This window comes from Crinia signifera, chromosome 4, assembly GCF_055691185.1.
Source record: "Crinia signifera chromosome 4, ASM5569118v1, whole genome shotgun sequence".
NCBI classification, from domain to species: domain Eukaryota; kingdom Metazoa; phylum Chordata; class Amphibia; order Anura; family Myobatrachidae; genus Crinia; species Crinia signifera.
In genome coordinates this window covers 177,182,354-177,198,373 of record NC_139220.1, presented here as the reverse complement: position 1 = coordinate 177,198,373, position 16,020 = coordinate 177,182,354, and the positions used below count along the sequence as shown (strand labels likewise).

General features: G+C 43.2%; 1 protein-coding gene across 1 annotated transcript in view; it reads left to right on the top strand.

The window, feature by feature from the left end:
* LOC146072999 (cadherin-related family member 4-like) overlaps positions 1–16,020 on the top strand; it is a 145,411-nt gene that overhangs the window by 1,715 nt on the left and 127,676 nt on the right. Inside the window, exons 2-3 of the mRNA XM_083180172.1 lie at positions 5,280–5,432; positions 14,937–15,092. Coding sequence (XP_083036298.1) covers positions 5,280–5,432; positions 14,937–15,092 — 309 coding nt within the window. The remainder of the gene's footprint in view (positions 1–5,279; positions 5,433–14,936; positions 15,093–16,020) is intronic.

Sequence of the window (16,020 nt, the reverse complement as noted above, 5' to 3'; positions counted from 1 at the left end):
AGTTTTAATGAAAATTACTGTGTGATGTTGGCAATTTTACTTAACTTGTTTCTACAATACATTATTCCTACACTGCATTTAAATAATACTGTACATTTCATAACCATTTCTTGATGCTGATTTTTTTTTTAATTCTTTATATTCTGGCTTTGTCTGAAATGCATTATTAGTACTGACAGGAACATGTGAATTTGTAAAATGAGATAGTGACCTACTCCAATCTTTCAAGCGTTCCCTGAAAACTCACCTCTTCAGGCAAGCCTATCATATTTAAGTTCTACACGTATAACCCTCTGAGGCACTTATGTATTATATAGCTTCCCTTCTGGACTTGTAACTTGGTGGGACTGCTACGCTATTGCTGGTGCTTGTGTTTCCTTCCTATTTCCCTATAGATTGTAAGCTTGCAGCAGGGCCCTCCAACCTCTATGTTTGTCTGTTTTACCCAGTTTGTTCTTTCAGTGTTGTAATCAGTTGTAAAGCGCAACGGAATCTGCTGTGCTATATAAGAAACTGTAAATAAATAAATAAATACTCACCTAAATATCACTTAGCATTACTTATCTTAGAATGTAGATTGCGGCTATAAGAGAAACGCATACAGCATTCGTGAATCTGGCTACTGCAGGTCTTAAATTAATCTCCAAGCTACCGCTCCTTTAAAGCTTTACTGTAACACAAAATTATCAAAACTAAATTGAAATTCTGTATTGTGATATACAGCAATGATTAAAATAAACAAATATTAATAACCATTATCTTTAAATTACCAATCGGATTGTAATACTTATTTGAAAGTTTGACTGTGTCCTACCATAAACTGATAATAAAGTAGTTTTTGTAATGTTTTTATTTTTTATGCTGTCACAGATTTTCCTGGAAACGTGCATGAAATAAAAATTAACATATATTTTTTTTAAGTAAAGCATTTTATGTCTTCATTACATATACATTTTCTGTTATTTCTCAGTTATGCCTAATAGGTTACTTACATTAATCGGTACTTATGTACTAACTGGGCTGCCGATTTTGAAATCGGGTCCATCGCATCACATCCGACCATATCGCATGCGATGCGATGCGATGGACCCGATTTTTCCATAGGATTCAATGTTAAAATGGACTGAGTCCATTTTAACATGGAATTCAATGGGAAAATGGGTCCTTTTCATACCCCTACTATCCAAGTGGGCATGGAGTTGGATATAAACCTGTGGCGAGCGCAGCGAGCCACCGAGCCCGAAGGGCGGCGAGCGTAGCGAGCCCCGCGAGGGGACACAGAATACCGTCCCCTTACGGGGCTCGCTTCGCTCGCCACGCTTCAGGCTCGGTGGCTCGCTACGCTCGCCACAGGTTTATATCCAACCCCATGCCCACTTGGATAGTAGGGGTATGAAAAGGACCCCTTTTTCCCATTGAATTCCATGTTAAAATGGACTCAGTCCATTTTAACATTGAATCCTATGGAAAAATCAGGTCATCGCATCGCATGCGATATGGTCGTATGCGATGCGATGCGATATCGCATCGCATCGCATCTGATTGTATGCCTTAAGTTAAGGCATACAGTCAAAAAATCGGCAGCCCAGATACTACATAAGTACCCATTAATCATTACAGTGAGGGAATAATAGGGCCATCGGTACTGCTTTCCTAGCACGGTGCCCATCACATTAATCGTGTACATTTTTATATGGCATACAATCTGTGCGATACCTGCGATTTTGGTTTTTAAATCGCAGGTATCGTATGAAAAACAGTAGTATAGTAAGCTACGATGCGTGCGATGCGATGACTGCGATGTATGCTTTTAAATCGCATGCATTACACTCATCGAGTCAATTGTATGGATTGTATGTAGTTTTATATGTACAATGAATGCGATGGGTGCGATATACTATGGTGTATGTATGCCCCTATACGTATAAATTGTATAATCACCCTAAAGGGTGCTTTTAAGCACCCAAATGGCTGCATACGATGTTAAATGCAGCCCCACGCCAACCCCCCACTATAACTGTGAACCCGAAGCGTGGCGAGCGGGCGGCGGTACGCGTCCTCCGACCTTTTCATACCCCCACTATCCACATCGGCGTGTAGTTGAGAATAGAAAGTGTGGCGAGCGCAGCAAGCCACCGAGCCCGAAGCGTGGCGAGCGCAGCGAGCCCCGCGAGGGGACGCGGATACCTTCACAGGTATCCGCGTCCCCTCGCGCGCTTCACAGGTATCCGCGTCCCCTTGCAAGCTTCACAGGTATCCGCGTCCCCTCGCGGAGCTCGCTACGCTCGCCACGCTTCGGGCTCGGTGGCTCACTACGCTCGCCACACTTTCTATTCTCCACGCCGACGTGGATAGTGGGGGTATGAAAAGGTCGGAGGACGCGTACCGCCGCCGCTCGCCACGCTTCGGGTTCACGTTTATAGTGGGGGGTTGGCGTGGGGCTGCATTTAACATCGTAAGCATCCATTAGGGTGCTTATACAATGTTTAATTGCATCGCATTTCATTGCATCAATCGCAATCATTGCATGCATCTTATGACATTAAAACAGTACGACTGATGCGATGCATGTGATAAAAATGGGTACGATGAAAAAATCACTGTAGTCGCATTAATCGCAAGCATCGCATGCATCTTGTGGTGCAGAAACACATAAGATGCATGCGATGCTCGCGATTAATGTGATGCTAATCGTGGGCGCCGTGCTAGGAAAGCAGTACCGGGCCATCTAGTACTTGTATTGAAAAATGTATTTTAATTGCAAGAAACTATGGTACTTGTTTCCTAGCACGGCCACAATCGCGGGCATCGTGGGTAATTTTTAATGGTCTGCGATGCGACCGACGCGATGCCCGCGATTTCCCATTGAAATGCATTGAAAAAGTCAAAATCGCGTCGGTCGCATCGTATGTGGCCAAAATAAGCATAAGATGGTACCGACGCGATGCCCGCGATTTCCCATAGGGAACAATGTAAAATGCCTCAATTTACCCAAATCAACATAGGGAACAATGTTAAATGGGCCAGAGACTCCAAAAAACGCCCATGACCAGTGAAATGGCCCCCCAAAAATAGTTAACGCCACCCCACGATCAACGTGAACCCGAAGCGTGGCGAGCGCTGCGCGCCCGCGAGGGGCGGCGGTACGCGTCCTCTGACCTTTTCATACCCCCACTATCCATGTCGGCGTGGAGTTGAGAATAGATTAGTGTGGCGAGCGCAGCGAGCCACCGAGCCCGAAGCGTGGCGAGCGCAGCGAGCCCCACGAGGGGACGCGGATACCTGTGAAGCCCGTGAAGGGACGCGTTTACCTGTGAAGGTATCCGCGTGCGCTCGCCACGCTTCGGGCTCGGTGGCTCGCTCGCTCGCCACACTAATCTATTCTCAACTCCACGCCGACGTGGATAGTGGGGGTATGAAAAGGTCGGAGGACGCGTACCGCCGCCGCTTGCCACGCTTCGGGTTCACGTTGATCGTGGGGTGGCGTTAACTATTTTTGGTTGGCCATTTCACTGGTCAGGGTTTTTTTTGGGGGTCTCTGGCCCATTTAACATTGTTCCCTATGTTGATTTGGTTAAATTGAGGCATTTTACATTGTTCCCTATGGGAAATCGCGGGCATCGCGTCGGTCGCATCGCATGCGATTTTTTAGCCCGCATGCGATGCGACCGACGCGATTTTTTTACCTGCGATGCCCCAGATCAAAATCGTTGTGGCCGTGCTAGGAAACAAGTACCGAAACTATTTTTGCATCTTTGTAAATAAGATCTTGATGAATTAAGTAATTACTGTTGGGGTTTGAAAAGCCCCACTCCAACCAGTGGCAACACAAGGTAGAAAAAGAGTGCAGCTTAGAAGAAAGTATTATTGATGAGTTTCTTTTAGAGCCATAGGTAATTGGAATTAGGGAGTAAATTCTGTTTTGTGTGTTAAAAATGCAGATGGTGCGTAAAATAAATAAAGTCTCATGATTATGTTCTAGACTTGAGGGTTTATTCTGGTTCACTCGGAAAGGCACAATCATGTTCTAATGGAACATGTGCAGTTAGATTTGGGTGGGGTTTGTTCTTCAAATTGATATCTATATTGCCAGCAAATCTCTACTGAGTACATGGAGGGGTCATCTTGTGTCTTCACTGAAGAGTGACATGGTAGTAGACAGGAGACTTCTGCTTAGCTCCTTTATCAAAGACCTAGTTAATACCTGCATATAATGCTGTTCCAGCATCCCTGCACAGCTTCCCATTTGTAGCATTCACTCAATAACAGGTGAGCTGTACAGTATCACACCGCCAGAGGCATATTTATAATGGGTGCAGTGTACCATATTGTTTTCTTGCCCTCTCGAGTCCAGTCACTGAGGCAGCATCACTGTGGAACTCAGCAGAAAAAAATATTTTTCTAGTGATCTGGTGGATGCGCAGTAGGGACTGAGGGGTAGATTTATTTAGCTTGGTGAAGTGATCATCGGCCAATCAGCTCCTACCTGTCATTTTTCAAACCAAGCCTGTAACTTCACAGTTAGGAGCTGATTGGCCAGTGATAAAAACCAGACACTTTGGGCCAGATGCACTAAGCTGGAGAGTGATAAACAGCCAGACATTGAGCTGCTACCTGTCATGTCACATACTGTGTTTGAAAAATGTCAGACAGGAACTGATTGGCTGGCTGTTTATCACTCTCCATTTTATCACTTTTGAAGCTTAGTGCATCTGGCCCATTATCACTTCCCCAAGCTTAATAAATCTGCCCCTGAGCGCTCTATTGTTTAGACTCTACTGTCCTCCGCTGCAGTACTCCTATCAGAGTGGGGGAGCCCAAGGAGACTGCACAGGGGCCTCCTCCTCTATTAAAATGCCCCTGCACACCCTGCTCTTGTCAGTTTACCACTCCATGAGAACCAGTGTGTAACAGTGAATCTGGCTGTACCTGCTAGTATCTAGTAATAAACCAACACAACTGTTAATTGGGTTGTTCATGGCTTGATTCATCTGTAGGTGTGTGCCTGTATAAATCTGTAATATCAATACAAGCACACACACAAAACTCTTTTCACTCCATCTCTTGTTTTCAATTGCTCCCTCTTCCCCCTATGTTTCATACAGTATGTCTTGATAATTTGTCATTAAAGTTTTCTTGTTTTCTCTTACCAGCAAAAGAACAATGCACCTAGGGAACATAGCAACTACAGAGTAAACAACAATGAGCCAAGTCCACTGTACATATTTTCTAATTGGACGCTATCAATAATCATGTACACACTTATGTGTTTGCTTTAGATCAGTATGACAATATCAGCAATGTGCCTCACAAAAGGAAAAGGAAGAGTAAAGAATCTCCATCGTTAGATACACTGCATGTGCAGCTTGCTCTCTACAGAATGAACAGGATGACTTCAAAGATGATTGCTACAGTTTTTTTCTTTTTTGCAGGTAAGTTGCTGTTTAGTATATGAAATGTAAAGATGATTTAGATGCTTATTTAAGTCCTGTTGTTGTAGCGCTCTGATGCGCAAAGTACAGATGTGCAGGACCCATCCTGGAGCCATGTGCAGGACCCTGTGACACAAGATGCAGGAACACCATCAGACTGACAGGGATTGACAGTCTGATGATGTATTTGGAGAGGATGGGGGTCAGCGAAGGTCTCCATCTGTGAAATGGACCTGTGTCCCTGGTGTCTGGGGGGTGATGGGTGAGGGGACCATATATTTATTATTTATTTCTTAACAGATATTTATATAGCACACACATATTCCACAGCGCTTTACAGAGAATATTCACTTCAGTCCCTGCACCAGTGGAGCTTACAATATATGTTCCCTATCACATGTCACGCACACACAGTAACTCTAGGGTTAATTTTGTTGGGAGCCAATTAACCTACCAGTATATTTTTGGAAGGTTGCGCAGAGATTTCCAGGTCTGTAATGGGCAGCTTTCATATCTCTGCCACAAGCTGACCAATGGTGCTGGGAAGGTAATGCAGCAGAAGATGTAATAAGACCAGATGTGATAACACTATCTTATTAGTGCTATCGCTGCTGCCTCTATGTTAGCAACTCCGGCCACATCTAAATTGTCCCCATTATTACACATGAACATCTACCTAGTGACATTCAAGGGTACATACAGCATAAGCATTTGGAGGCTCAGTAAAAGCATTACTGGAATTCTGCTCATCATAATGCATTTAATGTACATTTCTAAAGTAACCATTTCTAGTGTATGCTACACTTTATTTTACACAAATGTTTATTTTGATTTGGATATGCAGTAAGAAATATATATATTCAGCTGTGACTTTTGCCATCAGAAAGGCTGCAAAATATAATTATTTCAAATTATTAGTTTCATTTACATGCTAAGTTTATTTTAAACATACTGGGGGAAATGTACTAAGATGTGTATTATACTTCACACGTGATGTTGCTATTGGCAACCAATCAGATCCTGTCTACTATCTTCTAGTGGGTGCTAAATAAATGAGAAGTAGATTCTGATTGGTTGCCCATAGCAACATCACATGTGAAGTAGAATACACATCTTAGTAAATTTCCCCCATATTGTGGTATCAGACAAACAGCTTCTAGTTCAATGTATTAGTGACACACTCATGTAGATATTGTATTGAGAAGACAAGGGTAGTGTAGCATTTACTAACCACAATTAGTGAGTATATTCACATAATAATAATGGATCTCAGGAAAAAAGCAGATTGATTGAGTACAAATGTGTACGACAGGCTTCGACCGCGATCTGCGTTATTTTCGGCACATTTACCAGAAATACAGGGGAACAAGTGATTGGGGTCCCCCTGTATTTCATAGACCAGCACCAGTCCTGGTTATAAAAAATGGGGGACAAAAACAATGATTTTTAAGTCACCCTGAGCGATATCACAATAGAAAAGACCAATGTAAATCTTACATGAATAATCTTGTGAGGCACTCGAATTACAGTTTCATATGATCAATCTAGAAATAAACTAACAAGAAAAAGACTATAGTGCAGAAGGCAATGAGACAACTTCAAGGGTTTATTATTAGAATCACTCACATAATTAGGTGATAATTAGCGTATTATGGACACTGCGGTCCTGCATAGATCACTCCTCCAATAGTGCGTGGATTCCTCAAAGTAATTCCTGTAACTTAAATGACATATAATAGTGCAACACTGTATGATTTAAGTAGGGGGAATTATCACCTAATTATGTGAGTGATTCTAATAATAAACCCTTGAAGTTGTCCCATTACCATCTGCACTATAGTCTTTTTCTTGTGAGTTTCTTTCTAGATTGATCATATGAAACTGTAATTGCAGTACCTCACAAGATTATTCATGTAAGATTTACATTGGTCTTTTCTATTGTGATATCGCTCAGGGTGACTTAAAAATCATTGTTTTGGTGCATCAGTTTGAACTTTGGTGAAAGGTTCCATATATTTTTTGTCATTTGAGCTGAGTGGCACAGGTGGCGCTACGGGGAAGTTTTTAATAATTTTTTCCTATAAAAAAAATGGGGGACAAAAATAGTGGGGGTCGTCTGTATATTTATAACCATCATTGGGCTCCAATAGCCAGTGGTGGAATGCCACAGCGGGGGAGACAAAGTCCGCCGGCCGTCACATTCACACCCTGAACAAATTCCTTGGGAGTGGGGACCCCCCCAATAAAGGCCCCCCCCAGTCCCAGAGCAGAACCAATACCCCAATAAAAACACCCACACAGTGTAAAGTAAAAATGTATTAACATAGATCAGTCCACAGTATTCATCCAGTGGTTAAAAATAAAAAAAACACCCATAACCAGCGCCAGCGGACATGAGGAGCTGCATGTTTATACATTTGTACATCTTTTTTTAAAACATTAATCATAGGTCCTTTTCTTGCGAGTCCCCCAAATGAAATCCCCCCCCCCCCCAAACAAGGGCGTAACTACCATAGGTGCAAGGGGTGCTGCAGCTATGGGGCCCAGAGTTGAAGGGGGCCCATCTTTGCTGTGTAAGTAATATGTTTTACATACATTTATCACCATCAATTGCTAAATAGGGGGCCCTTACAAACGTTTGCTATGGGGCCTACGAATATATAGGTATGCCACTGCATGCTAATGTATGATTTGCATAACCATCCATTCGCAGCCTTGGGTGTGGGGTAGAAATTCCTTCAGTGCTCGCAGATCTGAGATACATCTATGGTGTCTCTGATCTGCAGGTGCCTGGACAGGACGGCAGCTGACATCCGCTGATGTAAGTTGCACGCACCCGCGTCATCGGGTAGTTTGCATGAGATCGCTCAGCGTTCTCATGGGAACACATATGAAACGCTGGGCCCACCTCCTCTTGCGCCTCCAGACTTCTATGTGCGAGCGCTGTGAGCGCTCACACACAGTGGCTACACATGTGCATAAAACATATGCGCATGCGCAGTTACAAACAATCGGTCCCCCATGCAAACGCGCAGGGGATCGATTGAATCAGAATAACCCCCATAGTAAAATAGCAGAAGAGGTTGAAAAAAGATGTCCACCTAGTTCAACTTTATACAGGACCCGTTAGGGCAGTGGTTCTCAACCTTGGTCCTCAGGACCCCCCCAACAGTTCACGTTTCCCAGGTCACCACACAGAATCACAAGTGAAGTAATTAGCCCCACCTGTGGATCTTTTAAAATGTGTCAGTGAATAATGATTGCACCTGTGCATCTGCAGGGTGACCTGGAAACCGTGAACTGTTGGGGTGACCTGAGGGCCAAGGTGGAGAACTACTGCTTTAGAGGGTTATAGACTTTGGGTTTTTCCCATTTCAATTTTACCTTTTTGAGGTCATTCTGATCTCCTCTCTCCCCTGTTCACACAAGGGAGCGATGGTGAGCGAATTTGCATGCACACAAACTTTTACACACATGTGCAGCCATCTGGTTTGCACCTAGCAGTGCGGGAGCTGGGTGTGGGACAGCGGCGAGGGGCTGCGCTCATGGGAACGCCCAGCGTTTCATGGGTGTCCCCATGTAAATGCGGCCTTGACAGGAGTGCTTACAAAACCATCGAATGAGTTTGTCTCCTCACGCAAGGCTGCGAATGGATGTTTATGCTAAACATAAAGCGGGGGTGGGCTTTCGGGTGGGCGGTGGGAGGCATTTAAATGACACTTAAAGCTGTGAATTTCACAGCTTTGCATGTCAACCAGAATGAGAACCTTTGTTCCAATTACAGTGTGGGCTAAATAGTGATTAGTTGTACCAATCAGCTCCTACCTGCCATGTCACAGGCTGTGTTTGAAAAATGACAGGTAGGAGCTGATTGGTTGGTAGTTTATCAGTCTACATTTTATCACTTTTCAAGCTTAGAACATCTCACCCCTAGTCTGAACACATGCCCACGGGTCCTTGTTCCAACCTCAAAGCAAAGAGGTTGCCTGATAGTTCCGAATAGCGCCCCTGATATATTTGTATATGTTAAGCATGTCTCCCCTTAAATGTCTATTTTCTAGCGTAAACATTTCTAGTTTGACTATATTTTCTTCGTATCTTCTTAATTTCATCTCTTTTATTAGCTTACTTGTCCTTATCTGTACTTTTTCCAGCTCCATAATATCCTTTTTGCAGTGTGGGACCCAGAATTGCACTCCTACAGTAATTCTAGGTGCGGACTAACCAGTGCCTTGTAGATTGGCATATTTGCATTGTCTTTCCTAGTTTCCATGACCCTTTTTATACAGGATTGTATTTTGTTGGCTTTCGTGGCTGCAGGGGCGGATCCAGGATAAAATGACAGGGGGGGCACCATGATAAAAGAAGGTTTAGGTGGGGGAGGGGCGGTGTTAGTAATGCCAGTGTACATGATAAGAGAGAGGCAGAGAGAGGGTGGGAATGGGATTAAAAATAGGCTCTGGCATTTAAAGTACGCAGGCTCCCCATGGTGACAAAATTGAAAGATGCAGTTGTGCGCGCGCCGAAGGCGCGCTCCGGAAAAGGGGGTGTGGCCACTCAACAAGGGGCATGTCCTTGAGTGTAGTGTACAACACCATATACAACTTCTACACATTATGCAACAAAATACTAGACCCCACTATACTTGCCCCTACACATGATGCCAAATGGAATGAGCCAAAATTCACATAATGCCACATGGATTGAGCCAAAATTCACATTATGCCACACGGAATGAGCCAAAATTCACATAATAACACATGGATTGAGCAAAAATTCACATAATGCCAAATGGATTGAGTTAAAATTCACATAATGCCACATGGATTGTGTCAAAATTCACATAATGCAACACAGATTGAGCCAAATTCAAAAAATGCCACACGGATTGAGCCAAAATTCACATAATGCCACTAGGATTGAGCCAAAATTCACATAATGCCACACGCATTGAGCCAGAATTCACATAATGCCACACAGATTAAGCCAAAATTCCCAATACGCTTCATAAACAGGGACATTGTCCATCAAAGACGTGCATTAAACATTTACACCATAATGTCCATTACACAGTAATTTACACGCCATTATGTCCATTATGTATTATGCCAAACACCATAATGCCTATTAAAAATTATGCTACATAAGTGCTGCTTATCTACATGCTCATTGCCAAGGGTTCCATGCTCATTGCCAGAGGTTCCATGCTCGTTGCCATGTGGGATTACATGCTCATTGCCAAGGGAGAATACATGCTCGTGGTAAATGGGGGACAGCCGCCTCCAGGCAGAAGTGATAGCCACTGATAGTGGCAGAGCCTGGCTGTATTCAGAGCACTGCAGGTCCCGGGTATTTGAAATAATACCCCTTTCACACCAGAAAATGCATTCCCAGGTTGGCCCCCTTTACACCAGCCTAGTCCCTGCATTTTCTGGTGTGAGGGGGAGAGAAAACCACCCCTCCCCATCTTTAACCAGTTATCTCATTTAACCGGCTATATCTTCGGAACCAACTGACCCATTTACATGAGACAAGTATCATATTGATTTGAGTGGGCTTTGAATGATTTTGGTCCTGTGAAACTGAAACGTTTGGTTCCAGAGTAATCTGCCATCAAAGAACATGAACAGCCATGAAATTACATTTCAAAAATAAAAAAATCGGTTTACATGCAATATCTCTGGAACCAATTGACCGATATGGACCAGCCTGGTATCATATTGAAGGCCCAGCGATTTGGAATTTAATGAGATCAACCACAAGCTTCTGTGATGCCAGAGAGGGAACTGGCAGCCGTCGGAACTAGGTGGGGGTCGGAATTGCCGGGTCCCATATTATCCTATGGGGAAAAAACGTTACAGCTTTGCCAGGCAATATCTTTGGTTCCCGAGGAGCTAGAGACACAGGGCTAGGCTCGTTGGAAAGCCCTGGTCCTCAGCTACAAAATGAAATGACAGGGGGGGCACGTGCCCAGGTGCCCCCCCCCTGAATCCGCCACTGCGTGGCTGCATCAGGATGCTAAGCACTGCACCCCAGTTAGTTATTGTTATCTATTTGGACTCCTAGGTCCTTTTCCAATTATGATTTGCCAAATTCTACTCCGTTTAGTTTATACTGTAAGTCCCACACTGATTATGTCTTCCGAGATGTAAAACCTTACATTTATTTACATTGAACCTCATTTTCCATTTATCACTCCATTCATCAAGTTTATCTAGATCCCTTTGTAGAATGGAGACATCCTCAAACGTTCTTACCACCCTGTACAGTTTTGTGTCATCCCCAAAATATGGAGACTCTGCTTAGTATTCCATCCTCTATATCATTAATGAATATGTTAAATAGAAGAGGCCTCAGCACCGAACTCTGTAGTACTCCACATAGTACTGGTAACCAACTTAAAAATCCACCATTTACCACCACTCTCTGTTCTCTATCTTCTTGCTCAGCTACAAATATTAACTCCTAGTACCAAATCCTCATTTTTTTTAACCAGCCTCTTATGTGGCACAGTGTCAAAGGCCTTTGGCAATGATGTAGATGTGTTCTTTGTGGATTTTGCAATGTCTAGGTTTGTGCTAATTTCCTCATAAAATATTATTAGGTTAGTGTGGAATGAACAATGCTTTACAAACCCATTTTTGATTACCACTGATTATATTATTCACCTTTAGGTATTCCTGTATACTATCTCTTAAAATTCCCTCAAATAATTTCCACACAATGGATCAATCAAATAATTTCCACACAATGGATCAAGCTACCACCAGCCAGGGCAACTATCAACCCGGCACCCACCACCCAGGGGTTGATAGTTGCCCTGGCTGGTGGTAGCTTGGGGGGGGACCCTTTTATTGAAGGGGTCCCCACTCCCCCAGGGACCTTGCCAGGGCTGACCAGTCAGGGTGCAAATGTTGGAACCAGGTGCTGGATATAAAAATACGGGAGTCCCCTACATTTTTTTGTCCCCCATTTTTTTTTTTTATAACCAATGCCAGTCCAAGAGCCTGGTGCTGGTTTCTGAAATACTGGGGGTCTCCAGTTTTTTCCCCCTGTATTTCTGGAACCAGGGGATGGTTATTGGTTATGCTTGTGCTTTATTAAAATTTTTACACAAAGAAGCATGCATGGATCTCACTGATCTGTGCATGCTTCATCAAACACAGATCCATTTGTAAAGGCCGAATTCAGCCGTACAAATTATAGTAAATGTGCCAACCACTATAGAACTTTATGGCCATATGTGGCCGAGTTCTATCGTTCGGCTACACCAGTGGTTCTCAATCTCGTTCCTCAAGTACCCCCAACAGTGCATGTTTTCCAGGTTACCTGCATGTTTTCCAGGTCACCATTATTTACTAACACATTTTAAAAAAATCACAGGTGGAGCTAAATATTTCACCTATGATTCTGTGTGAAGGCCTGCAAAACGTGAACTGTTGGTGGTACTTGAAAACCGAGGTTGAGTGGTTGAGAACCAGTGATCTACACATTTGTAATGCCGAATCTAGCTGTGCTTGTCTTTTATAACAACTGCAACACAGACAAATTCAGTACTTAATAAATGTGCTGACCAGGGGCTCCCAGCCGTGATTAAAAATGAATGGTTACAGATGGGTGCATTCGTACCTATTAAATCTTAGTAAATATCCCCCATTGAGTTTTCAGTAACAGAAAAAAGAAGTGGTTGTAACCACCAATGAAAGACACTAAGGTTACTGACCCTATAAAAAAATTGATGGTAATAACTGGCTCAGGCAAATATCGTTTATCTTTGTACTACGAGTTGCTACAAATAACCAACTCAATTAAAAAATGGAAGGGTTCGATTCTTAGGTGGCAAAAAGATATACTGTACCAGATATCCCGAGTGGGAACTGGTGGTGAAAAACTGTATATACACTTACAAATACCTACACTCAGAGTTATTACAAGAAGTAAACTTTAAGATACTATCAAGGGCCTATATATCTCCAGACCAAAGAGCTCATATCATACCAGGGGAATCAGGTGTGCTAAGTGTAAGAAGGCAGCTTCTTCTATCCATAATTTTTGGAGATGCGGAAAGATAGCAACATTTTGGAATAAAGTGATACATTTTATAAATAAAGTGTTCTCTTTAAAACATAGCAAATGCCCACAGGCCTGTGTTCTGTGTTTCAGGAATGGGACTTAGGCCCTAGAAAAAGGAAAATATTACCAGTGTTAACCGTGATAATTGGAGTAGCTAATAAATTAATATTATATCATTGGCTCAATCGTTCCGCTCCCTCCATTTTGGAAGTGGAAGCTACTGTATGATTCTGAAGAATATGTATATTCTGAATATGTATATATATATAAGAATATGTATATTCTGCTATCTCCCAGACATAGAGCCCTGATTGGCTGAGCTATGCTTCTCCATGGAGACGCATCGATCCAAGGATGCTAGCAGCCTCTATAGTACTGGGACAGCGCTGTAGAAGCTGTGATCAGCATGGGAGAAAGACCACTCACCCGCTGTCAGTGTGGGGGGAGCTGGCTCTGGAGAAGGGTGTGTGTGTTTTATGTTAACATTCTTTTTACAGGTGGACTAGAAGTCACAGTGGGCCCATTAATGCCCCGCATACTGGGACTTGTGGTTTGCCAAGTCCCAGCATGCGGGGGGAGGCCTGCTGGCACTTGTAGTTCATCTGTATAAAGCAATGTTATGTATGATCATTTTAACCCTATCAGGCCAGCGTCCACAGCCCAGGGACGACGGTGACAGCCCCGGGCTTCAGCCATGGATGGGTGAAGCCTGGGGGGGACCCCTTTATTGGGGGAGTCCCCACTACCCCAGGTACCCCATCCAAGGCTGACCAGCCATGGTGCTCATGGTACAGCCGGGGGACCTCATGTAAAAAGTGTCCCCCGGCTGTGGCATTACACTGTGGGCTTTTGGAGCGCAGTGCTGGTTTCAAAATATGGGGGACCCCCAGATTTTTTGTCCCCTGTATTTTTGGAACCAGGTCCGGCTCACTGTGTCCGGGGCTGGTTATGCTAAGGAGGGGAGACCTCACACCATTTTTTTTTCTTTTTTTAAACACAGATTCGCACATTTCCTCAAATTTGCACATTTTCATGACTAAAATTACACATTTTCATGACTAAAAATTGGCCATTATCGCACTTTAACGCACTTTTTTGCCCGGAACACGCAGAAAAGCGATGTCAAAAAGTGAGATAATGGGTGATTTTGAAAAGCGACTAAAACTCTCATCTAAAGCCAAAAGCCAAAAGCTATAATAGGCAGATTATATTACAGGGGGTATCACAGCTAGGCCAATCTAGGCCATACACCTTAGTTAGATCTGCATAAAAGGTTGAACTTGATGGACATATGTCTTTTTTAAACCTCAACTACTATTACTATGAGAAAAAAACTGTCTCCACTAGTTTACATTGAATCTTTGATTTTACAAGCTTTGCCTTTTTTGACTGTAGATTTTAACGAACATTAATGATGCTTTGTATTTTCAGGGATATCTCAAATTACAGCTGTGATCACATTTAACAGAGTATCTCCTGTTCGCATCAATGAAAACAACCCAGTAAATACAGAAATTGCCACAGCTTCTGGAAGTGGTAGAACATACCGTATTCGGAACACGCCTATACCTTTTGCAATTGATCCAAGTAAGCATGTATTTTACATCCTTGTGATAGTTACTGAAAAAATGTGCTACTAGTTCTTGACACTATTTACATTATTATTCAATTTAAAATACAATGATATTTTGATGCAGCCAGAGTTTGTATGCCAGTCAACATCAGAAAAAGGCCAATCATATTGTATGCTTGCACTAAAGCTCTTGGGCTTCTTTTCACATTCTTCCTAATGCATCCAATTATCAGGACAACATTTTACCGTGGATAAATTGTCAGGAGAAAAGGGCTTCCGCGTCTTTCACCTGCGGCGCAGTGATGTTTTGCCCTTAGCTGTTGGAACCAACAGTCCTGCCATATACTGATTGCAAGTGTCCCGCATCAGTGTGCTGTTGGTGAGACAGTGCTGCTGCGTCTCTCACCTGCGGCACTGTGGTCATAGGCATGCACAGCCTATTTTATTAGAGGGTTCACCGCTGACTGGGCATCAGTGCAAAAAAAACCTCACACAATGGCTCCCCCACAGTAATTAAACAAATACATTGGACCCTCACACTGGCCCCCCACAGTAATTAAACAATCACACTGACCCCTGCAGTAATTAAACAAACACACTGGCTCTCACAGTAACACAATCACACTGCCCCCACAGTAACACAATCACACTGGTCCCCACAGTAAAATAATCACACTACCCCCACAGTAACACATTCACACTGGCCCCCTCAATAACACATTCACACTGGTCCCCTCAGTAAAACAATCACACTGGTCCCCACAGTAACACAATCTGGCACCCGCAGTATTTAAACAAATATATTGCTCCCACTATAATTAAATACAGTGGCTTCCCCCCAAAGAAAAAAATTAAATAAATAAAACACTAATAAGAGGTAGATGTATGAAGCAGTGATAACGTGCCTGGTACTTTATCATCGGGTAATCAGCTCCTAACTGT